General features: G+C 39.9%; 1 protein-coding gene and 1 long non-coding RNA gene across 2 annotated transcripts; one reads left to right on the top strand and one right to left on the bottom strand.

Moving 5' to 3' along the window:
- Positions 1-358: 358 nt before the first annotated feature.
- Positions 359-10,985, bottom strand: LOC139571431 (p53 apoptosis effector related to PMP-22-like). Its single transcript, XM_071394295.1, has 3 exons — positions 10,518-10,985; positions 2,861-3,001; positions 359-1,710 (listed from the first exon to the last, which is right to left on the bottom strand). The coding sequence occupies exons 1-3, from the start codon at positions 10,720-10,722 to the stop codon at positions 1,499-1,501; spliced, it is 558 nt and encodes a 185-aa protein (XP_071250396.1). The 5' UTR covers positions 10,723-10,985; the 3' UTR covers positions 359-1,498.
- Positions 10,986-22,862: 11,877 nt separating this feature from the next.
- LOC139571440 (uncharacterized) lies at positions 22,863-24,327 on the top strand. Its single transcript, XR_011674296.1, has 2 exons — positions 22,863-22,958; positions 24,098-24,327. It is a non-coding gene; the product is annotated as an uncharacterized lncRNA (long non-coding RNA).
- The last annotated feature ends 127 nt before the right edge of the window (positions 24,328-24,454 follow it).

The following is a 24,454-nucleotide window of genomic DNA, read 5'->3' on the forward strand; positions in this document are numbered from 1 at the left end:
TAATCTGTTATATTCGTCCCAATAATTCATCAGAATTTTTTTAATAGTATGTCTTGTTTATGATGTCGTTCACACCAATTGCAAAATATCGTGCAGCCACAATTCGTAAATTATTTGTTCGGAGCAGGTTAGATATGTGTCTTTTCACATTCGAAGATAAGCTGTTGACCAATAGAAATCATTTCAAATGCTGAATGAACTGTATATGTAAAAGTCTGTGGTTGGGTGCTTCATGTTGGTTACCATTATCAGCACCTGGAATGGACATTCAATCTGCAGCACAGAATATCAGCGTTGTAGCGCGGTTGAAATTTAAAGGGGATTGAATCCACAATCTACAGATTGAATCCAGGCCAAATGTGTATTTCTCCTTTATTTGTTTTACTTTTCATTTATCACAACAATGCAATCCAGCAATACCCATTCATAGCCAAAACAAGAACATTGTCCTTGTTGGAGTAAGAAAACTTAAATGTAAAAAAAGGACAGAAAATCTTAAAATACAGCTGTGTGTTGCATAATACAATGACTAGAAACAGAATTCTTTAACTAATTGAATAAAAGCAAATCAACACTTGCCTCTTTCCTTGCACCATACATTCATGTTTACATTTTCCGTACTGTACTTACAATTCAGTTTAGCCAGTAAATGACCTGAACCATTCAAATTAGGATTAAAGTGAATACATTTTTGAAAGGCGACATCTTAAAACATCCAACAATCCTGCATTCAAATACATTAGCTTTGTATGTAGGGCATACGCCCTCTAACTCAGCTGGTAAGAAGACTTGACATTATCCATCAACTCTTGGATGGAGTCCTTACCGTTGATATTAAGTGCACTTCTGTGATTTTGCATTAAACTAATTTAAGGATAAGGTTATGGCAGTTTATGCACATTTTTTTATGTATAATCCGCAATATTGCTTCTGAGTCACTTCAACTACTCTACACAAACATCAAACGTAGAAGAACATCAAAGGTGATAGAAAAAAAGCCTCTGGATTAGCCATACATGGCAACCTCCCCTGGTAACATGTGGACCACTCAAATCAATATAGGGATCAGTATAGGGTCGGAAATAGGGCACATCTATGGGATCCTTCCAACGGAGAGGGCATTCAGCGTTGTTAGAAATGACAAAAGTGACCTCCAATGATGTGTCCTCTGTGGTGGCAGAGGTGCTTCTGTCCACCTGGGGCTGCATCTCAATAGTCTTCTGTCCGCCTGGGGCTGCATCTCAATAGTCTAAAGTGGGCTTCCTTTCCTTCATCTGGCTGATATGAAAGAACCTGAGCAGGTGAAAGTAAATTCCTGGTAGGTGACTACTATATTGCTTTCACTATCCTGTGTTGTTTTCCTCAGTGCAGATGAAGGGAAGGAGATGAAGAGAAGGGAAAAATAAGATAAAGGGAAGGAAAGGGGATGAGGAGGGAAGGAGATAAGGGAAGTCCCTTCAGACTATTGAGATGTAGCCTGGGGGTGTCCATGGTTCCTCTAAGCTGAGGTATAGATGTATTTGGTCTTGGCGAGGCCCGTGAGCTCATCCTCGTAGCGAGGCAGGCAGCAGAAGAGGATCCCACAGCCGATGCAGAGGATGGTGGCCCCCCAGCCGAAGCCGTAGGCCCAGGTGTAGTCGTATCGCCCCTCGAAGATCAGGTCATTGAACCTGACTGGGTAGATGATGAGGGCGATGAACTGAATGACCACTGTGGTGAGAAACAGGCAGAACAGAGATTTGTCAGTGGTGGAACATTCAGAAACAGGCAGAACAGAGCGGGTCATCAGTGATGGATCATTCCAAACAGGGGAGGAGGCTGACTCTGTGGAACAGTGACACATAAGTGTGAGAGTCTACCAAAACTAGCGTGAGGGTGTGTGAACTTAAATCTCTAGGGCTTAGATGTAACAACAAGTTAGAGCATGTGTCATTTAGATTAGAAGGTGGATGTACTGTGAGGTAAAGTTGACATTTAAAAACATTTACTGTATGGATGGCGAATCACAAAGTGGGATCAAACAATGGATCACATAACGATGATTACTACTGTTACTACTTTACGTCCACATATACTGGTGATCCAGTCAGAACTAGTCATAAATACTAATACTTATTTACTACACTCTAAACACTGGGAAAACATTCTCATGAGAGGACGGCGGCTTTATAGTCAGACACCTCTATGATTCAGCTATGTCTGACAGAGAGTTTCAGGGTAATTCTGAGTGACTGTGTAGCCTCTCTTTTCCCCTAGGCATAGGCCGGGCTGGGCTATCAGGTTTCACACTAGGGTGGCAGCTGCAGAAGGGGGGACATGGGGAGTAGCTAGGAGGGGGAGTGTTCCTATTATCTCACTATCAGTGCTGTAACTCAGCCAGATGCAGAACATTCTCTCAGCCCTTCCCTGAACCTCAGAGTAGAGTAGGGACACAAACAACTCCCACTCCCTCTTCTCATTGGCAACGGTTCAAATAAGAAGACTAGCTTTAGGACTCGCCAACTACACAGTAGCTATGGTTGCCATGCTACTTGAGTCCCCTCGGAACGTGGAGGAGCATAGGAAGCACTAAAGTATGAGAGTAATTGTAGTTTGAGGTTTGGAGCAATACATTTTGAGGGAGGCCAAATTAACAAAGGAAAGACAGTTGTACAGTATTTCACTACGTCTTCAATAACTAACTTCTCCTCCATTAGCTCAGACACTTGAGGTACAAAAACATAAGGGAGCGGTTTCCCTGACACAGATTACACCTAATATTGGACTAAAAAGCATTTAATGGATATTGCTTTATAGTCCAGGAGTAAAATTAATCCGGGAAACCGCCCCAAAAAGAACAGAAAGGTGTTGTGTTTCTTACCAGTGATGAAGAGCAGGACCCCGATGACAGGCAGAAGGCTGATGTTGAGGGTGCAGCAGAGAGCAATACAGGAGATGATGAAGGCTATGATAAGGATGATGAGGCCGATGATCATAAGAGCTGCCACAGCCTGGGCCCAAGCTGAAAACACAACAAGCAATGTTTAGTACAGTGCCTTCAGAAAGTAGTCACACCCCTTTCCCTTTTTCACATATTGTTTTACAGCCCGAATTTAAATTGGAGATTTTGTGTCACTGGCCTACACACAATACCCCATTTTGTCAAAGTGGAACATTTTTACAAATGAAAAGTTGAAATGTCTTGAGTCAATAAGTATTCAACCCCTTTGTTATGGCAAGTCTAAATAAGTTCAGGAGTAAACATGTACTTAACAAGTCACATAATAAGTTGTATGGCAATAATAGTGTTTTGAATGACTACCTCATCTCTGTACCCCACACATACAATTATCTGTAAGGTCCCTCAGTCGAGCAAAGAATTTCAAACACAGATTCAACCACAAAGACTAGGGAGATAGCTTTTTACATTTTTACCTGTCACGGCAGTCGTAGGGAGGAGAACAAGGCGCAGCGTGGTAAGCGTACGTTCTTCTTTATTTAAAGAATGAACACTGAACAAAACTAACAAAATAACAAAACGAACCGTGAAGCTAATATGGATAGTGCAGACAGGCAACTAAACATAGAACAAGAACCCACCATCGTCACACCCTGACCTAACCAAAATAATAAAGAAAACATAGATAACTAAGGTCAGGGCGTGACAAAAGCAGACATTGAATATCCCTTGGAGCATGGTGAAGTTATTACTTACACTTTGGATGGTGTTTCAATACACCCAGTCACTACAAAGAACAAGGTTTCCTTCCTAACTCAGTTGCCGGAGAGGAAGGAAACCGCTCAGGGATTTTACCGTGAGGCCAATGGTGACTTTTAAACAAGTTCAATGGTTGTGATAAGAGAAAACTGATGGATCAACAACATTGTAGTTACTCCACAAACTAACCTAAATGACAGAGTGAAAAGAAGGAAGCCTGTACATAATACAAATATTACAAAACATGCATCCTGTTTGCAATAAGGCAATACAGTAAAACTGTAAAAAAAAAAAAAAAAAAAAAAAATTGTAAATTAACTTTATGTCCTGAATACAAAGCGTTATGTTTTGGGGCAAATCCAACAACACATCACTGAGTACCACTTCATATTTTCAAGCATGGTGGTCACTGCATCATGTTATGGGTATGCTTGTCATCTGCAAGGACCAGGGAGTATTTTTTAGGATAAAAATAAATGGAATAGAGCTAAGCACAGGAAAAATCCTAGAGGAAAACCTGGTTGTCTGCCTTCCAACATACACTGTGTGACAAATTCACATTTCAGCAGGACAATAACCTAAAACACAAGGCCAAATATTCACTGGAGTTGCTTACCAAGACGACATTGAATGTTCCTAGCTACAATTTTGTGGGTGGCCTAGCTACAATTTTGACTTAAAATGGTCCTGAAGATACATGGCAAGACTTTAAAAATGTCTGTCTAGCAAAGATCAACAACCAACTTGACAGAACTTGAAGAACATTAAAAAGAATGTGCAAATATTATACAATCCAGGTGTGTAGTTAATTTTTAAAATGTTTTTATCTATCCAGGTAGGCCAGTTGAGAACAAGTTCTCATTTACAACTGCGACCTGGCCAAGATAAAGCAAAGCAGTGCGACAAAAACATGGGATAAACAAACGTACAGTCAATAACACAATAGAAAAATCCATGTAGAGTGTGTGCAAATGTAGTAAGATTAGGGAGGTAAGGCAATAAATAGGCCATAGTGGTGAAATTATTACAATTTAGCATTAACACTGGAGTGATAGATGTGCAGATGATGATGTGCAAGTAGAGATACTGGGGTGCAAAAGAGCAAAAATAAATAACAATATGTGGATAAGGTAGTTGGGTGGGCTATTTACAGATGGGCGGTGTACAGGTGCAGTGATCGGTAAGCTGCTCTGACAGCTGATGCTTAAAGTTAGTGAGGGAGATATGTCTCCAGCTTCAGTGATTTTTGCAATTCGTTTCAGTCATTGAACTGCAGTAGAGAACTGGAAGGAAAGGCGGCCAAAGGAGGAGTTGGCTTTGGGGATGACCAGTGAAATATACCTGCTGGAGCGCGTGCTAGGTGTTGCTATGGTGACCAGTGAGCTGAGATAAGGCGGGGCTTTACCTAGCAAAGACTTATAGATGACCTGGAGCCAGTTGGTTTGGCAAAGAATAGGAAGCGAGGGCCAGCCAACGAGAGCGTACAGGTCGCAGTGGTGGGTAGTATATGGGGCTTTGGTGACAAAACGGATGGCACTATGATAGACTGCATTCAATTTGCTGAGTAGAGTGTTGGAGGCTATTTTGTAAATGACATCGCCGAAGTCAAGGATCAGTAGGATAGTCAGTTTTATGAGGGTATGTTTGGCAGCATGAGTGAAAGAGGTTTTGTTGCGAAATAGGAAGTCTATTCTAGATTTAATTTTGGATTGAAGATGTTTAATATGAGTCTGGAAGGAGAGTTTACAGTCTAATCAGACACCTAGGTATTTGTAGTTGTCCACATATTCTAAGTCAGAACCGTCCAGAGTAGTGATGCTAGTCGTGCGGGTAGCAATCGGTTGAAAAGCATGCATTTGCATTCTTAGAGACTTACCCAGAAATCTGACACCAACAGGCGCTTGAACAGCTTCTATCACCACGCAATAAGACTGATAAATAGCCAACAAAATAGCTACACGGACCGAGTTTACCTTGTATCTTTATTGACCTTTTATTTCAGTATTTGCACGCTCTATGCACACTTCACAGGGCACTACACATGCACAGACACCATCACTACAACACACACACAAACACTCACTCCATCACCTGATCACTCACACACATTTATACTGACTCTACACACCCACTCACATATAAATAGTAGCACAGTTTGTCTTATATTCTGTTGCCTAGTCACCTTACCTCTATACATATCACTCCAGTATCCCTGCACATGTAAATATGGTATTGGAACTAACTTGTTAAATATTTCCTGTATATAGTATGCTATTCTTACTTACTTAATTGTGTATTTCATATTTTTTATTATTATTTCTCGTTTAATTTTTTTCATCAGTACATTGTTATTGATTACTAATTACTGGTTGGGTTTTGAGTTTGTAAGAAAGGCATTTCACTGTCCTTGTGCATGTAACATTGAAACTTTAACTTGAATAAATGTGATTCTAACATGTATTGACTCAGGGGTGTGAATATTTATGTGAATTAGATATTTCTGTATTTAATAAAAAAAGAAACACCCTACCACACCCAACAATAACACAATTACAGGGCCAGGAGGACACCAAAAACAACATCTCATTTAAAGAAAAGTTGTGATTATGCATCCAATATGTTTAAACACATTGTCCATGGAATTCTACAATAAGAAATTCTCACAAATGAAAGATTTGTCCCCCAATCAGATTAGGTTGTGAATGAGAGACTCTCATAGCTATTTAGGGGGTCTGGTTTGATCTCCTTCTCTTGAATGTTAAAGAAACCAGCAATGCGCTTGTACATTGTTGCAGAAAGTACCCTCGCTTGTAGTAGTTTCAAGTTCCAAGTTTTATTAGTCGTATGTACATGAAACACATGGTTTATACCATCTAACGAAATGGTTACTGGCAGGTTCATGCTGGACAAAGCAACAACAATAAGAAAATATAAGAACATGAACAAAAAGTAATTGTCAGTAGAATAAACTATTTAGCATAAGTTTAATAGAGGAAGGCCCAATTTAGTCAAATATTTACACCTGTATTAGGTAAGGAGGGTAGTACATTGTTATGCCGCAACACAAATATTGCAATGAAACCAGTGTATTATAATAAATGTATGACTGAATCCTGATAGGTTTCATTGCAATGCGGAGCAAAACTTTGTTCTACAGTATCACAACTGCATCATATTTCAACACACATTACTGGTGGTAGGTTATTAACTGACATATGTTGCATGCAAATGCAGAGCTCACACCTTAAATTATTCACTCTGTCTATCATCAGGATTAAATGACAGGCAGCCTACGCCTGAGCTTCAGGCACTGCAGTCATGCCTTCACTTGCCTCTAACAGACAACGGGATCCTAGTCTAACAAGTTTAACTTTGTGTGTACTAAACCATACAGTAGAGTATCATTCAAACATTAAACAGATGTAGAGAGGTGGCATGAGAAAGGATAATGTCCCTTGTGTTCAGGAAATGTAGATATTCTCACACTCAAAATGATGTGCTTCTCTGGATCTCAAGTCCATGGTCGAGAACCGTTTTAGTGTATTAGTAGCCGACTGTTACAGTTGTTTGACTGTTGCAAAGGATCTCTTTAAATGCTAGTGAAGGATCTCTTTAAAATGTTAGTGTGAGTACTTTAATCTAATTCAAACAGTGTGATGTGGACAGCTCACAGGGCCGAAGATAGCTCACAAATATGCCTGAGTCTAAATACTCTCCAGAAGGGGAACATCTGTCTTGTGACTTTCCTAATCAAGTTCAAAATAAACAACCAATGGCAAACCAATGTTGTTGATTTGAAAAAGTATGGGTCTGAACTTAAATCGATTGAATCAGTTGAGTCGTCATCTACAGCGATTAAGTACAGATTCTATAATTGAGTTTGCCACTGTTTGGTTAAGGTGCACGTTTGAGTATTGTTGATTTCATTCATGCACTGTGCATTTTAAATAAGCAAGTTCGTTATGTGACTCCAAGCTAAGAGGTATGCTTGCAGTTTTAGGTAGGCTCTATCACATTGATTTGGCAAAAAATGTTTTTACATAGCCTAATAATCACACAAAAATGCTCAACCCCATTAGGCAATTCCTATTATTGAGGGATTAATAAATTAGTCTGACAATATTAAAACAATGTTGATACAATAGTAATTACTGTGTTATTACACAATATACAGAGACAATTTGAAATGTTCACACGGGTTTGATTGTGAAGACAAACAAATCCCATAACATCATCTATGCAACATGACACCACTAATTCCAGAGAATCCCTCCATGCCATCTTCCCACCCAGGAAGAGACAGGAAGTGGCCCTTGGAATGGACAACATCCGGCTGGGGTTGATTAATCACAACAAAGTTGTGTTCCAGTGGTAATATGTCAATACTAGTTCATCTTGATGGCACCAGTCAGATAGCGACATTACAGCCAACTGCACTCACCCAAACATTGTTACCCTTGGACCAGCAGCACTGACTCCACATACACCGCATAATAAAAAGGAATATATCATTCTCCTTGATTTGTATTTGACTAGTTATAAACTAACTTTTTATGGCATGAAAATGAAGGGTACAATTATACCAATTTAATTTCTCTGAGTCCAATTCCACCTGCCTGCTATGCAATCCCACAGTTTAGGGTAAATTAATGGTTGCATTTATGTAAGTAACCCACTGACCGAGCAAGGATACTGGGGTAAGTAACCCACTGACTGAGCAAGGACACTGGGGTAAGTAACCCACTGACTGAGCAAGGACACTGGGGTAAGTAACCCACTGACCGAGCAAGGACACTGGGGTAAGTAACCCACTGACCGAGCAAGGACACTGGGGTAAGTAACCCACTGACCGAGCAAGGACACTGGGGTAAGTAACCCACTGACCGAGCAAGGACACTGGGGTAAGTAACCCACTGACCGAGCAAGGACACTGGGGTAAGTAACCCACTGACCGAGCAAGGACACTGGGGTAAGTAACCCACTGACTGAGCAAGGACACTGGGATAAGTAACCCACTGACTGAGCAAGGACACTGGGGTAAGTAACCCACTGACCGAGCAAGGACACTGGGGTAAGTAACCCACTGACCGAGCAAGGACACTGGGGTAAGTAACCCACTGACTGAGCAAGGACACTGGGGTAAGTAACCCACTGGGGTAAGTAACCCACTGACAGTGCAAGGACGCTGGGGTAAGTATCCCACTGACTGAGCAAGGACACTGGGATAAGTAACCCACTGACCGAGCAAGGACACTGGGGTAAGTAACCCACTGACCGAGCAAGGACACTGGGGTACGTAACCCACTGACAGTGCAAGGACGCTGGGGTAAGTAACCCACTGACTGAGCAAGGACGCTGGGGTAAGTAACCCACTGACTGAGCAAGGACGCTGGGGTAAGTAACCCACTGACTGAGCAAGGACGCTGGGGTAAGTAACCCACTGACTGAGCAAGGACACTGGGATAAGTAACCCACTGACTGAGCAAGGACACTGGGATAAGTGTAACTGTCTTTTCCTCTCCTTATAACATCAACAATGTTGTTTACTGAGAGCTGAAACTATTCCTCCATTTGGACTGCTACCTGAATGACAACACAGCTGTCCTAACTGACTGACTGACTGCAGCAGTACTTCCTGAGTTTTGAGTAATAGCATATGTTCTGAACGTACCAGACATGGATATTCTTCACCAGTGTCCAGTGAAGACAGAGGCATTTTCTCAATTATCTTTTCTCACCACAGATTGTCTGGCAGTGGTTTGTAGCAGGACCTCTCCAGCTTGGTAGGGGCACTCATCCCACTTCTAAAAATAGCCCTGAGAACATGACTGAGAAAGCCATCTTGACATGAATCCATCCTGCCTGTTAATACCAATATTCAAAGGCAATTCTCTATTCTATTTTGTTCTATCATATACTATTGTTAGGAATTGGAACCTTGGTTGCATGTAAAAAATGTGACGCAACCTCTGACATTTGATTTCTATTCTTACAATATATCTAAAGCAGCCAACATTTTAATTTAGTATGAGAAAGGATCTGAGTGGATATGTGCTTGATCAGAAATATTCGCTGATTACCATGATGAGTTGAGATGTTATAGTAGCTGTAAAATGTGCAGGAAAACACCCAACAAACAGGGGGTAAAGACAATGGGAAACAGGGAAAATCAAGTGTTGTTCGAAGTTTACTATGACTGGCTGCCACTTTGCCATTGAAAAACCCCAAGAAGAGCATTCCTTTGCTTGTTGAGGGCTGACTTAAGTAAAAGGAATTGTGGACCGAAATAAAGAAATAGGTTGATCATGAAGTAGGCCCATGCACTTGCCCAACAAACAATATACAACTAATGAAATGCCTCTGTGGAATACCTTTTGTACTGTGTAGGCTGAATATTAGTTATTATGATCTTGATCAGAGAGTGGGTATAATTTGTGGAACGTTCCAACAGGAATCTGTAACAAAAACTTTATAAATAACAAGGTTACCAACAAATGCATACAAAGTTGTAGGGAGTGGGTTATTTAATTAGGTTTTTCGGCAGCTAGTTAGCTAGGTGAACTGATCATGCTACTTTGTATGTGTTGTTTGTTGGCAAACCTTGTACTTTGGAACAGATTCCTGTTGGAACGTTCCACAAATTACACCCACCCCAGATCAGCCTTACTGTGAGCAGTCTCCAAATCAAATTCTGAATACATACACACTATAGTACAGAAGGCTATATTGTCAAATAATTAATATAGTGTTATTTTCCTTGTCACTATGATTAGGGCTGTTAAGTGAATCTTTATAGATTTTTTTTCAATATGATACTTACAGAATTCCATGAGAGATTTGCATTCCCAGTTGTCATTCCGACCTAGGCATTGACTCCACATACTTGCGTAGTGGGACTTTGCGTCCTTGTCCTCAACCCATCCCGAAGTAGCAGCAATGGCAATAATGTCAAATATAATCGCAAAAAGCAAAAGAAGTGGTACGATCCACCTGCATCTTGGATACGCAATTCCACAGCGAAACATATTCGACAAACACAGACCAGACAGTGCGGATAGAAGCGGTCAGGCGTCCAAATACAGTATGGGTTTGTGTAGGCTACACCTTTTTTACTGATCAAATCTGAAAGCCCCACCCTAGATTGCAACGTAATCCGTGCACAGTAGCCGAAACCTGTTTAAATTACTTGGAAAGGCAGGCAGGCTCATTCTCGTCAGGTTTGGCGGAGGGGCGAGTCAACCCAACCAGCATCTCAAGCCCAACCCATTGACAGTGGCCGCAATCCAAACACTTAAAAGACACACCCTATCCCCTTAGTGGACACTTCTGATGACGTATCATTACGTCTGATGAGTATACACTGTTTTAAATTAATTATTTGTATTTTATTTACAATTATCAACAAACAAAAAGGAATAGTCACATGCAAACAAGCATACATACAAACTATTTACATTGCCAGGAATCCTAAAGAAACAAATCATATTAATTAATAATACAAGTTTTAATTGTCTTTTTGTTTTTCATTTTTGTTAAAGTAGTGCCATATTGTTTAAATTCATTTATAAAGGGGGAAAAAAAGTTGTGAGTTAGACCATTTGCATTTCTCAATTTGAAATGTAGCTAATATTACTAGCAGTTGAATGAAATATACTACATCTTTGTCAATGCCAGAATTTCTGAAATAAATCAATATATCACAACCTGTCCCGTTTTCTTTGTAACAAAGTTCTGTATGTCAATCCCCAAAACATCTACTATAAATACAGGTACATTTTTTAAATCTTTCTCCAAACCACAGAAATCTCAATTATAGTCAGTATTCAGCTTTAATCTTTGCAAAACATGTTTCACAGGATAAATTATATGTAACATTTTAAATGAAACTTCCTTTACCTTGTTACTGACACAATATTTGTAAGGAATTTTCCATGCTTTCCCCCATTGTATATCACCATAGATATTTGACCAAAAACATCTTGCTGAGGGAAATGTAGTATCACAAACAATATTTCTAATCTGTTTATTACTACATTTATCTTTGAGGATGTTAATATTGCCAATTAATATATTTTCATTTAAAATGTATGTTACTTACATCAGCCACAGAGGAATTTAAAAGAAATACAACCGCCTTTGGAATCGCATCAAAAACAATTGCATATTCTTTCGGGGTTATTGGAATTCTAAACTTAGCAAGAAATTCCCCATATGAGAGTAGGTATCCATCCTCATTCAGTAACTGACCAACCAAAATAATTTTATTCTCAAACCAGTAACGAAAAAAAACTTGTTTTTAAATCGCATATCTTTGTTGTTCCATAGGAAGTATGTTTATAGGCTAACATCCAAGCTAAAAGTGCCTGCTTATGGAATTTGGCCAATTTTACTTGGATTTTATCGACATCAAAATTCCACCGAAGCAGAAATTCTAAACCACCACCAGTCAAATAAATACTTAGGGAAGAGATTCCAAATACTGTTCTGGTTCTTAATATACTTAATCCAATTTATTTTAAAAGTATTATTTAGACTATTGAAATCTAAAACCTCAAGACCTCCTTGTTCTTGGGTATTACTTACTGAGAAGATCTTTCCGTAGATAGTGAGGCTTGTTCCTCCAAATAAAATTATAAAGAATCTGATCTAAGTCATTTACAATTTTAGGGGGTAAGTCAAGTGATAACGAGACATAAACCAATCTGGATAACCATTCAACTTTGGACAATAAAACCCGACCATGGTGTGGTGGTGGTATCATCAGCCAGTTGATATAGTTAAAATTCATTGCCAAGTGCTGAAAAACCTTAAATTCCCTTTCTTGATATGAAGAGCCATAAGTTGAGTAACCAATAAAAAATAAAATAAATAGCCCTGTCTAATGCCACGCCCAATATCAAATCTTTGGGATGTCCCGTGAGCTAATTTCAGAGCCAGTACTACCACTATATAAAGTTTGGACTGTTTAAAAAAAAAAAAGGCACCAAACCCCAAAAAACATATTGCTTTGAACATAAACTTATATTCTACAGTGTCAAAAGATTTATAAAAATCAACAAACATTAGAAAACTCTCATCAAGGATGAGGTCATTCTAGTCAATCATATCTAAGATCAACCTGATGTTATTACTAATGTGTCGACCATGCATAAAACTAGATTGTTCTTCATCAATTATATGATGTAAGCCTTGTTTCAACCTCTTAGCAAATACAAGGGAAAATAACTTTCCATCATTATTCAACAGGCTAATGGGCCTCCAGTTGTCTATATAGAGACTATCCTTATTAGGTTTGGGAATCAAAATAATTACACCTTGCTTTAAGGAAGTCAGTAACTCCCCTTTTTCTATTGATTCTTGGAACATGGCAAGAATGAAAGGAATCAATCGATCACTGAACGTTTTATAGAACTCACTTGTTAAACCATCATTTCCAGGGGATCTATTGTCTTTAAGGCTTTTAATACAATATTTTATCTCAATTTCTGATAACTCATCACAGAAATCATTCTCTATCTTCTTAGCAATGTTTGCTACATTGTCTAAGAAATAATACATATTGGAATTTGACTGGGCTGATGTATACAGATTCTGATAAAACTGGGTAACATGCTGAGAGATTTCTTTTGGATTTTCATTGGGAGTATTATTAATCATTAATTTACATACGGAAGTCATTTCGCCTGCCCTTTTTTCTAAATGAAAAAAAATATTTTGTATTTCTTTCTCCCTCTTCCATCCATTTGTCTTGAGCTTACACACTCCCTGGGCCTTTTCCTCGTAGATACAGTCTAACTGCATTTGCAGTGATGATAGCTCCAGTAATTCCTGATTAGTTCTATCAGTTCTTTTAGTATAATCCAATATTCCCTTTATGATGTTATGTTCTTTCTCTCTTGACACGAGCAATTTCTTTCCCCATTGAAATAGCCAACAACCTTATATCACATTTCATTAGTTCCCAGTAACTTCCAAACGTATTCATAACACACGCACGGTTCCAATATTTATCAATAATTCCTTCTACTTCCTTCTTAAATACTTCATTCTCTAGTAAAGTCTTGTTAAATTTCCAGTAACCTTTACTAACAATTCTTTGTTGACAAACCAAGCATATGTATCTTTATTGAATTCCCTTTGTGGTCTGTTAAAAATCTATGGTTCAATTGAGACTATCAACTTTGTCAGCCATATCTTAATATATCAGCCAGAAATCAATACCGGATTGTATAGATACATCTTTGGTACTCCATGTAAACATAATCTTATGTCTCCAAATTTCTAGAACACCTAAGGAGGTCTTGAGGTTTTAGATTTCAATACTCTAAATAATACTTTTAAAATAAATTGGATTAAGTAAGAACCAGAACAGTATTTGGAATCTCTTCCCTAAGTATTTATTTTACTCTCACAATCAGAATTGCTATCCTTAGGAAGCATCTATCTAGATTATCATGTAATACTGCCTTAATACTGCCTTTTTTCTGTTTCATATTACGCAGCGCACTGTAACTCCATCACTGTCACAGAGGCCATTAAGTGAATAGGTCTTCTCACTGGATGGGCTCTGAGTGACACCTGGTGGTTCTAGCTTGTATGAACCCCCAACACATAAATAATCATAACAGTTAAAACTATATAAATATATACAAAAATAACTCATAAATATAAAAAAGAAGTAACAATACCTAGGAATACCTAGGATAGGATAAAGTAATCCCTCTACCCCCCCCCCTTAAAAGAGTTAGATGCACTATTGTAAAGTGGTTGTTCCACTGGATATCATAAGGTGAATGCACCAATTTGTAAAGTCGCTCTGGATAAGAGCGTCTGCTAAATGGCTTAAATGTAACAAAGACAAATGGAAACAAATTGTAGTATATAAATACAAATAAGATACAAATTATTACCCTATTGCTAACAGAAAACAGATAAAACTAAATTGCACAAATAGATAACACACTTATAGAGAAGAGAACCTGAGTTTACACTATTGCACTTCAAACAAGAAACACAAACTAAATTGCACATCTGCCATCTAAACCCTGACCTTTCTTTCCTTCCTTGATGCAAAGTCATTAATTACATCATCATAAGAAATCTGCCCAGCAATTGCATGGATAATACTGATAACAGCAAGGCCTCTAAGGCGTTGAGCTTTTTGAGCTTCAGCTACGGTCACTGGAAGAGTAAGACAAATTCTGAGAGCTGTCCACAAATTTGGATACATTTCTGAGAGCTCCCTTTCGTGTATAAATTTCAGCAGCTCAAGCAGGCTCATGGTCTTTGATGGCAAGTCAGGCAAGTTCTTCAGTTCCTGTGCAAGCTCTCTGCCATCCAAGTCTGAGTGTTCTTTATAGTGCAGTGTCATACTAAGGGCCTCACATTGTTCTGTCAGCTCCTCATTTGAGAGACGTTGGAAGGTTGACAGCACTCAACTTCTCTCCCACATTTTCCAATGTGGAAAATCTTTCCTGAAAGGCTGAGGTTGCAGCATCAACAACGACGTTGAAAAATATCACCTCCAGCTTCTTCAGGGCATCACTCAAAGACTCATCAAATGATTTGTATGAAAAGTGCCGCTTTGTGGACCTCGGCCCTTTTTGTTGTAGAACGGCCTCTACCTTCATACTCTCGCAAATATCCTTGACTGACGTTTGTGCAGTCATAAAGCCTGTTACCCTCTAGTTGCTGAGACCTCTCTGTCTTTCTGAGAAGGCTGACTGCAACATCCACATGCGTACTGGGAGACTGCATCAGCTTGCTCACATGCTGGATCTGGCTCCAGATGTCATACCACACCACTGTACAGATGCTGAAGCGGTATGAGCCCACCTCTGACAAGGACTGGGCCTCAGTCTTTATCACAGGGTCTTTGGTTTGATCCCTCACCTCAATCAGTGCCTCTCACCGCTGCTGTCTGATACCTCAGTGGCTCGACACTCTTAACTTTACTCTCCCACCTTGTCTCAGTCCACATCTTCAAAGTGATGTCCACATGTTTTTTCAGGATGGCCCATCGCTGTGTGGAGGCTGAGAACAAGGTGTACAGTTTGTGTAAGATGCCAAAGTAACCTGTGGCATCGACAGAACTTTTAGCAGCATCAGCCACAACCAGGTTCAATGTGTGAGCCCCACATGGCACAAATAGAGCTCTTGTATTTATTTCCAGGAGTCTGGCTTGGACACATTTGTTTTTGCCTCTCATGTTGGCCACTTTATCATAAGACTGACTGTCCTCTGAATTTTTTGCTCTAATGTTTTGAGAATCAGGGATGCCAAATGTTGGCCTGTCGACTCTGCCTTCAAAACCCCCATAACATGTTCCTTTGTGGGGCTCCTCCTTCAGTGACAATTCTAATCACAACTGAAAACTGTTCAGTGTGGCTGACATTTGAGGTGCAATCTAGAATGATAGAGAATATTTTTTCCCAGCTTGATGTCACTCACTATTATTGAAATGACCTTGCTGCTCAACAAATCAATGAGTTCATTCTTTATTTGGTGGCCAGGTAGCTGGTGGTGTGACTCAAGGTCCCTTTTTGGACACGGTTAAGGTGCTCTTTTACGACTGGATCAAATTGTGCCATCAGTTCAAACTCTGAGGATATTTCCATTTGATGGAGAGGACAGTGTTTCTGTGTGTCCCCTCAGTGCCCGATTTCTAATTGCCGGAGACTGCACAATAAAAGTCAGACGTGTCGACACCTCCATCTTATCCTCTCAGCCTCCATAAGTGCCATCTCATGCTTATCAATAGTTTCCCCTTTTTTGATCCTCATTGCCAGTTCTTTCCATGTTTTCATGCAGTTTTGGTGTTCAGGACTGCTGTCATGTGAAGTCAGCAAAGAACTTGCATGTTTCCAGTCTGTCAGTCCTGAGTTTGCTAAATACATTTTATTCTTAGAAGATAATTTGCAGCAGAAGAGGCTGTTGTTTCTTTCAGAATACACCAACCAACTTCTAGGGATTTTTTTTCACCACTCACCAAGGTCTTCCTGAAATACTGGTGGTGGCAACTTCTTCCATCACTCTCATTCCTTGGGGAAACAAAATTAGGTGGTACCTCACTTGGTCCTCTGCAAACTAGTTGTGTCTGAATTCTGTCAGTCAGAACAGAAGGCCAGTCAGCAGGGTCTGTAGACAGTGGTTCATCCTCAGCAGCAGGATTTGGTGGGGATGCTGCTACAGGCATTTCTAATGGAGAGCACACAAGCATTAGTTTACACATGTTATTCACAGCATTTATAGCGGTGGAACGACAAATCAAAGTTTTTGTCACGTGCGCCGAATACAACAGTGAAATGCTTACTTACAGGCTCTAACCAATAGTGCAAAAAAGGTATTAGGTGAACAATAGGTAGGTAAAGAAAAAGAAAAAAGTAAAAAGACAGGCTATATACAGTAGCGAGGCTATACAAGTAGCGAGGCTACATACAGATACCGGTTAGTCAGGCTGATTGAGGTAGTATGTACATGTATATATGGTTAAAGTGACTATGCATATATGAGAGGAGTAGCCAAAGAGAGGAGTAACAAAAAGCATAAATAGAGTTAAAATTAATCACTAACCTTTGATCTTCATCAGATGACACTCATAGGACTTCATGTTACACAATACATGTATGTTTTGTTCGGTAAAGTTCATATTTATATCCAAAAATCTGAGTTTAGGCGGGACGCTACTGTCTCACTTGGCCAAAAGCCAGAGAAAATGCAGCGCGCCAAATTCAAATAAAATACTATAAAAATCAAACTTTCGTGAAATCACACATGAAAGATACCAAATTAAAGCTACACTGGTTGTGAATCCAGCCAACATGTCAGAATTCAAATAGGCTTTTCGGCGAAAGCAAACTATGCTATTATCTGAGTTAGCACCATTGTAAACAAAGAGAGATAAGCATATTTCAACCCTGCAGGTGCGACACAAAACGTAGAAATAAAAATATAATTCATGCTTTACCTTTGACGAGCTTCTGTTGGTGGCACTCCAATATGTCCCATAAACATCACAAATGGTCCTTTTGTTCGATTAATTCCGTCAATATATATCCAAAATGTCCATTTATTTGGCGCGTTTGATCCAGAAAAACACCGGTTCCAACTCGTGAAACATGACTACAAAATATCTCAAAAGTTACCTGTAAACTTTGCCAAAACATTTCAAACTACTTTTGTAATACAACTTTAGGTATTTGTTAACGTAAATAATCAATACAATTGAAGACGGGATGATCTGTGTTCAATACTGGATTAAAACAATCTGTAGCATGCTTTCTGGTCATGCGCCTCTATCTAACAGGACACTTCAAGTGACCCTGATTCAAAATGGCTGTACTTCTTCATTACACAAAGGAAATACCCTCAATTAATTTTTAAAGACTGTTGACATCCAGTGGAAGCGGTAGGAATTGCAAGAAGGTCAATTAGAAATCTGTATACCCAATGAAAATCCATTGAAAAGAGTGACCTAAAAATTAAAAAAAAAATCTGAATAGTTTGTCCTCGGCGTTTCGCCTGCTAAATAAGTTCTGTTATACTCACAGACATGATTCAACCAGTTTTAGAAACTTCAGAGTGTTTTCTATCCAAATACTAACAAGATGCATATCTTATCTTCTGGGGATGAGTAGCTGGCAGTTGAATTTGGGTATGCTTTTCATCCAAACGTGAAAATGCTGCCCCCTATCCTAGAGAAGTTAAACCATGCGAAGGGATGGCGTGATTAATGGGGAACCAATTACTTGTCTCCACAATGTCTGTGCGCCAGTCACTCCCTCCTTTTCCCATTGGGGGAGGTGTATGGCAGTGTCTGGAAACATTGTATGTCCTCTCTGATCTTACACTTATCCTGGGATAGTGTATGACCTAGAGGCTCACTCCCCTCAGTGAGCTTGTCCAGGAGTGGGGTCAAGAGGGGATTTACTTGAGATGGTATCTAGAGTTGATATATGCCATTGGATGAGTTGGTGTTTTTGTACTATGAAGTACCAGGAACGAGATTAGAACCTCGTCTGAGGGACCAAACTCAACGATAATTAATAGTGAATGTTATCTGGCTAAGGGATACTCCTTTCTCAAGAAAAAGTATTTCTTTGTGAACAGTTCCTAAGATCTGTGATTCGTCATGTAAGTTGAGAGGGGTGTATCTTAGCTATAAAAGATCTTTGTACTTTTCTGTTGGTACTTCTCAACGGTTCATCAACAATTTACAATTTTTTTTAAAGTAAAATGCTATTGCAAAGCTTATTATTATTAATAAAGATGTAGTTTAAGTGTAACTCTGACTGGTGTGTAGTTTGTAACTCTCCTCATTTGGTAAAGTAGTAATATGCCAGCACAGAGGTCAGGTGAGTTTTACTGATGCTGAAAGACAAATTCCAGATACAAATATTTTTGCATTATTATACAATAGATAGCCATAATCACCTTCAGACACACCTGGCTAACTTGATGGGTCATGTAATCATTTGGCGAAGTGAGTTTTTTGTTTAGATATGCTATCTAAACAACCATAATCCCAATCCATCGAGTACTAGCAATACCAACCGATCGTCATAGCTAGCTAAAGTTAACCAAATAGGTTCAATGTTCGCGAGCTAACATTAGGTTATAACTAGCAATGCAAAATCGCATTCTGAGATACACACAGATCATACACAATGTTAGCTAGCAAGCCAGCCATCTAACGTCAGCTAGCTAGCTAACAGTAAGCTTTAACTTGCAATGAAAACAACTTTCTGACAAAATTAGAAACGTATAATATCTGAAACTGTTCCTAGACTCTTACCTGTATATATGGATGAATGCTTCACGGCAGACTGCAACCACTTTCATTAAATAAGATGTCCTGTGTCGTTTCCGTTTTGTTTGTATAGCTTTTTTGGCCCGTTGTGTCAAGTCACTCTGGTTCACACTGACCGTGTGCAATGCCATAAGAATCATCATATCTTTCTCCCTCTCTGTCACGGATGCAATGGTTGCCCTTAGTTTGAAGATGAAATCCGGAGACAGGTGTTTTATACAACAGCCTTCTGTGTTCTCTTTCTGACTCCCTCTGCATTTGCAATCAAACGTCAGAATTATATTAATCTCCTTATCATACTCTGCTTCTACCAGACATTCCACTGATTTCAAAACTTGGTCAACTTCTTCCGTGACAACTCTGTTTGATGTTTCTTCCACATCACTGTCATCAGAAGACTCCTACAATGTCTTCAATTAAATAGTTTTAACCTAAATCAGGGATTTCCTCATCGTCTGATTCATTTTCAGAGTAAGATAGAAGATGCTACACCGCAGACCAATCTGAAACTCATCTCTCGGCATGTCCAGCATGTCTCATTATCCCAGCCAATCATGGCTAGCGGGAAGGTTCAAGGCTTTTTCTGTGGCTAAACCAACTGGGCTCATAATTTAACAAATGTATTCGTATTTACAGATAGCATACAAGTTCGTTATTAAGGCACATCAAAGTTCAAATGTTCCAGAAGGCATTTCTGCCAAAAGAATTACGTTCAAATGGCTCTCCTGTGAAGTAGTGACTTGCAACATGCGCCTAGTTTACTGAAACGGGTCACATTTGACTTCCAGGCGTGTTTGTGTGTGTTGAGGTTCTACTTCATTATGAATCAGCGTGATTGTTGTGATGTTTCACTCTCCACAGTCCTACCACTCCCTCACCCACACATGAGCACACACACAGCCATGGGGACACGTGCACACACACGCACCCAAGAACACTTGCTGTGCTGGCAAGAAGGCAGTGTGAAGAACTTGATTAATCATTGGAAAAACTGTGAGAATGATAGCGCTCTAAATTAGTTAAACATTTGCACCTTTCTTCAAAGCTGATAAAATTCCAGAGTTAATGATTTAGTCTGTGTTGGTTTAGTCTGCGTATTATAGTTTTGCCAATAACCTCTAACATGAGTAGTTACTGTTTTCTTTTTTCACTCTTGCTCTTGTTTCGACAATTGTTAGTGTGTTCCAAATGACTTATTCCACAGTTGAATTCTCCAAACATTCTCTGCCCAGGACCCACAAATTCCCTCCCTCTCTGCCAGCTCAGCAACCGCAGAGACCCACACCTCTGCATGTCCTCCCTTTGCTTCCCTCAGTGACATTTCTGGCAGCAAAACATGCTGTCACATGCTGGGACTGAATTAATCCACGCTACACTGAGTTAGCCTCTCTTTCTCTGCGGTATCAGTTATTCCCTCCGGCTAAATGAGCGGTCTCATGGAGGCTGGTGTTGGATGTGGAGCTGGAGGCTGGTGTTGGATGTGGAGCTGGAGGCTGGTGTTGGATGTGGAGCTGGAGGCTGGTGTTGGATGTGGAGCTGGAGGCTGGTGTTGGATGTGGAGGCTGGTGTTGGATGTGGAGCTGGTGTTGGATGTGGAGCTGGAGGCTGGTGTTGGATGTGGAGCTGGAGGCTGGTGTTGGATGTGGAGCTGGAGGCTGGTGTTGGATGTGGAGCTGGATGATGGTGTTAGATGTGGAGCTGGAGGATGGTGTTAGATGTGGAGCTGGAGGTTGGTGTTGAATGTGGAGCTGGAGGTTGGTGTTGGGGCTGGATCTGTAGGCTGGTGATACATCACCTCAGTCTGTCTCCATTTAATCATATTCCGCCTGCTGTCCTGTTATTTGGAATGCTATCTGGTTATGTAGACCTTTTCATTGCCTTGTCCTGTGATGTTAGACTGACAGTTGTAGACTATTACATGACTTTTATAAGAGTCCAATTGCTGGACCCCATTGAGTTCTTTTTTTAGGTTTAACCTCATCCCTTTAATTCAAATAGCCTGCTTCAGTCAGTCAGCTCAGTTAGCTTCTATCAATGATCTGACTATGCCCTCTTTGAAACACTCATCTTAAACTGTCATGCCATTGAATCAATGGGTGAAACTTACTTCCCTAACATCAATCACATGAATAGTTAACAGCAGGTATGATTAGTCTCAGCCTCAGGCATGAATAATACATTGATATACAGTGGGTTTTCAGGCTCAGTGACCTGCACACTGACCAGTGGTTGCACAACTCCTACACTGCATCAACATTAGATATTCACATTGACACAGTATAGCCATGACAGGCCATGAGCAGCTTCAAAGGGAAATATATTTCCATCCCTGATACCAGTAAACCATGGAGTTGGACCTTCTCAGATAGGCTTAGTGCATACTTGGAAATACATTGGGATTGTAGATGACTGATAATGGTGTTTTTATGTGGTTATGATAAATTGAAGTGCATCCAGTAATACAGTCTCATACTCTTTCTCGTTAGAGTTATATAGTTAATGCTGAATTTGTCATATTAATGTTCAAAATGTTGACTAATGAAAAGGTTGGGATGAAGTTAGATATGGAATGCTAATAAGTTCCTTTATACATGGCAGGATACTTATTGTGAATTGTTTTGATAAATGTGTATTGCACTGTTGAAGAGAGCTCGTGTAGGCATTTCACTGTACCGTTTACCCCCTGTCCTGTAAATGTGACCAATAAACTTTGATTCGATGAGACGGGGAGTGTTGTTAGGGTCAGCATGACGCATGAGATTGATACTGTGGACTATAGAGAACTTTCTTATAATACTTCACGTTCTGTTTAACACGCTCTCTGTAGCCATTTCTAAATGTCATTCAAGTTGGTTAAAAAGGGCAAGGCTGGCGTCCTCAATTCCTGTTTTTCCTTCCTTCTCAGGAAATCTTTCTTCCTTCCTGCAATGTTTTTTCCCAAAAAACATTGCAGGAAGATCAGCCATATCATTTTGAGTGCATCCAGCAACAAGAATTCTCCCAACACGTAGGATTTAAAATGCCATTAATACTAGGGGTTGTGTTGTGGATTTGTGGCCTTGATTTCAGACAGATCGAGATGAGATGTCTCGTGTTGTAGGCTGTTGTGAATATATCATTATGTATAATATTATATTCATAGCCTGTCCCCTGAAACATGGTGTAGGTGAAACTATCATGCTTGCTTTTGCTCCTGATTTGTTTTCATGGGATGTGAACATGTTAGCTGTAATCTCTTTCTGGAAAGCCCCACAGGAAATCATTGTCAGATTGCCATCAAACCAACCTTGTCCAGTTTAAATATGAAAACTTTGACCCATTTTGTTTTTTTATTTTCTCTCTGTAGCTTAATTCTATGTTTGTCTCTGCAGAGAAAGATGCCTTCGCCCTCTTCAGCTGGCACTGGAGTCCAAGAACAGGAAGCTGGCCCAGACTGCCCTCACAGGAATGCAGGTACAGTCCAGCAGCCATGCATGCAGCAACAATGACCTGTACAAAACAGCAGCTGTGGTTGAACCAGGAAAAGGTCATTGCTTTGACTAGCCATGCATTTGTGAATGTACATTACATTCTATACTGAACAAAAATATAGATGCAACAATTTCAAAGATTTTACTGAGTTACAGTTCATATAATCAGTCAATTGAAATACATTCATTATGGCCTAATCTATGGATTTCAAATGACAGGGAATACAGATATGCATCTGTTGGTCACAGATACCTTTAAAAAAAAATGTCCTCAAAATAGGCCTCAGGATCTCGTCACAGTATCTCTGTGCATTTAAATTGCCCTCAATAAAATGTAATTGTGTTCGTTTCCCATACTTATGCCTGCCCATACCCTTGCCCCATGGTGGCAGTGGGGTTATGTTCACAACATTGACATCAGCAAACCGCTTGCCCGCACAACGCCATACACGTAGTCTGCGGTTGTGAGGCCAGTTGGACGTACTGCCAAATTCTCTAAAACAACGTTGGAGGCAGCTTATGGTAGAGAAATGAACATTCAATTATCTGGCAACAGCTCGGTTGGACATTCCTGCAGTCAGCATGCCTATTGTACGCTCTCTCAAAACTTGAGACATCTGTGGCGTTGTGTGACAGAACTGCACATTTTCAATTGTCCCCAGCACAAAGTGCACCTGTGTAATGATCATGCTGTTTAATCAGCTTTTTGATATGCCACACCTGTCAGGTGGATGGATTATCTTGACAAAGGAGAAATGCTCACTAACAGGTATGTAAACAAATGTGTGCACAAAATTTGAGAGAAGTTTTTTGTGCGTATAGAACATTTCTGGGATCTTTTATTTCAGCTCATGAAACATGGGACCAACATGTTGCGTTTATATTTTTGTTCAGTGTAAGAGGAAATGTAGGTTAATTACAAGCATTACTGCTGTAGACGCAACCCATTAACCTTCAGTGAGTCTTGATTTGAATTATTCTTTGTTGCCCTGGATTCTGATGTTCTACATAGTATTATAATTTTTGGACTGTGTATTGAATTGTCCCACTCTCTCCCTGTGTCTTGTCTCTCTCCTCCATGTTGTACTGGTCTCCATCCCACTCCTCCTGGTTTGACTGTAGAAGATGCTGTCTGAGGACAGGTTTGTGAGCTTGGAGACGGAGGCTCTGGAGAGGCAGCTGTTGAGTCAGATGCTGGACGCAGTGAGGGTGACCCCCATGCTCCATGAGGACCTGCAGGTCGAGGTCATGAAGGTCCGTCCTTTCTGCACATATGGATTATTAAAGCGATCCCTGTTATAGTAATTGACCCAGTCTAAACATTGATTAAAGAAGTATACTTTATAATCCAATGAAGAGTTTGACTGTTTTACCTCTGTTGATGCCGATGTGTGAAGACTGCTATTGTAGTGTAGTGTATTGCACTAAGGGTCCCTACTCCCCAGGTAGTGAAATAAAGCTGGGACCAGCCCCTGGCTT

This window comes from Salvelinus alpinus, chromosome 3 (assembly GCF_045679555.1).
Source record: "Salvelinus alpinus chromosome 3, SLU_Salpinus.1, whole genome shotgun sequence".
Classification (NCBI taxonomy): Eukaryota; Metazoa; Chordata; class Actinopteri; order Salmoniformes; family Salmonidae; genus Salvelinus; species Salvelinus alpinus.

Bases quoted from the DNA above. Each gene is read 5' to 3' on its own strand.
- LOC139571431 (XM_071394295.1), bottom strand. From the start codon at position 10,722: ATGTTTCGCTGTGGAATTGCGTATCCAAGATGCAGGTGGATCGTACCA. The intron at 3,002-10,517 runs GTAAGTATCATA...TTGTGTTTTCAG, and splicing joins CAAATCTCTCATGGAATTCT to CTTGGGCCCAGGCTGTGGCA. The intron at 1,711-2,860 runs GTAAGAAACACA...TTCTCACCACAG, and splicing joins GGTCCTGCTCTTCATCACTG to TGGTCATTCAGTTCATCGCC.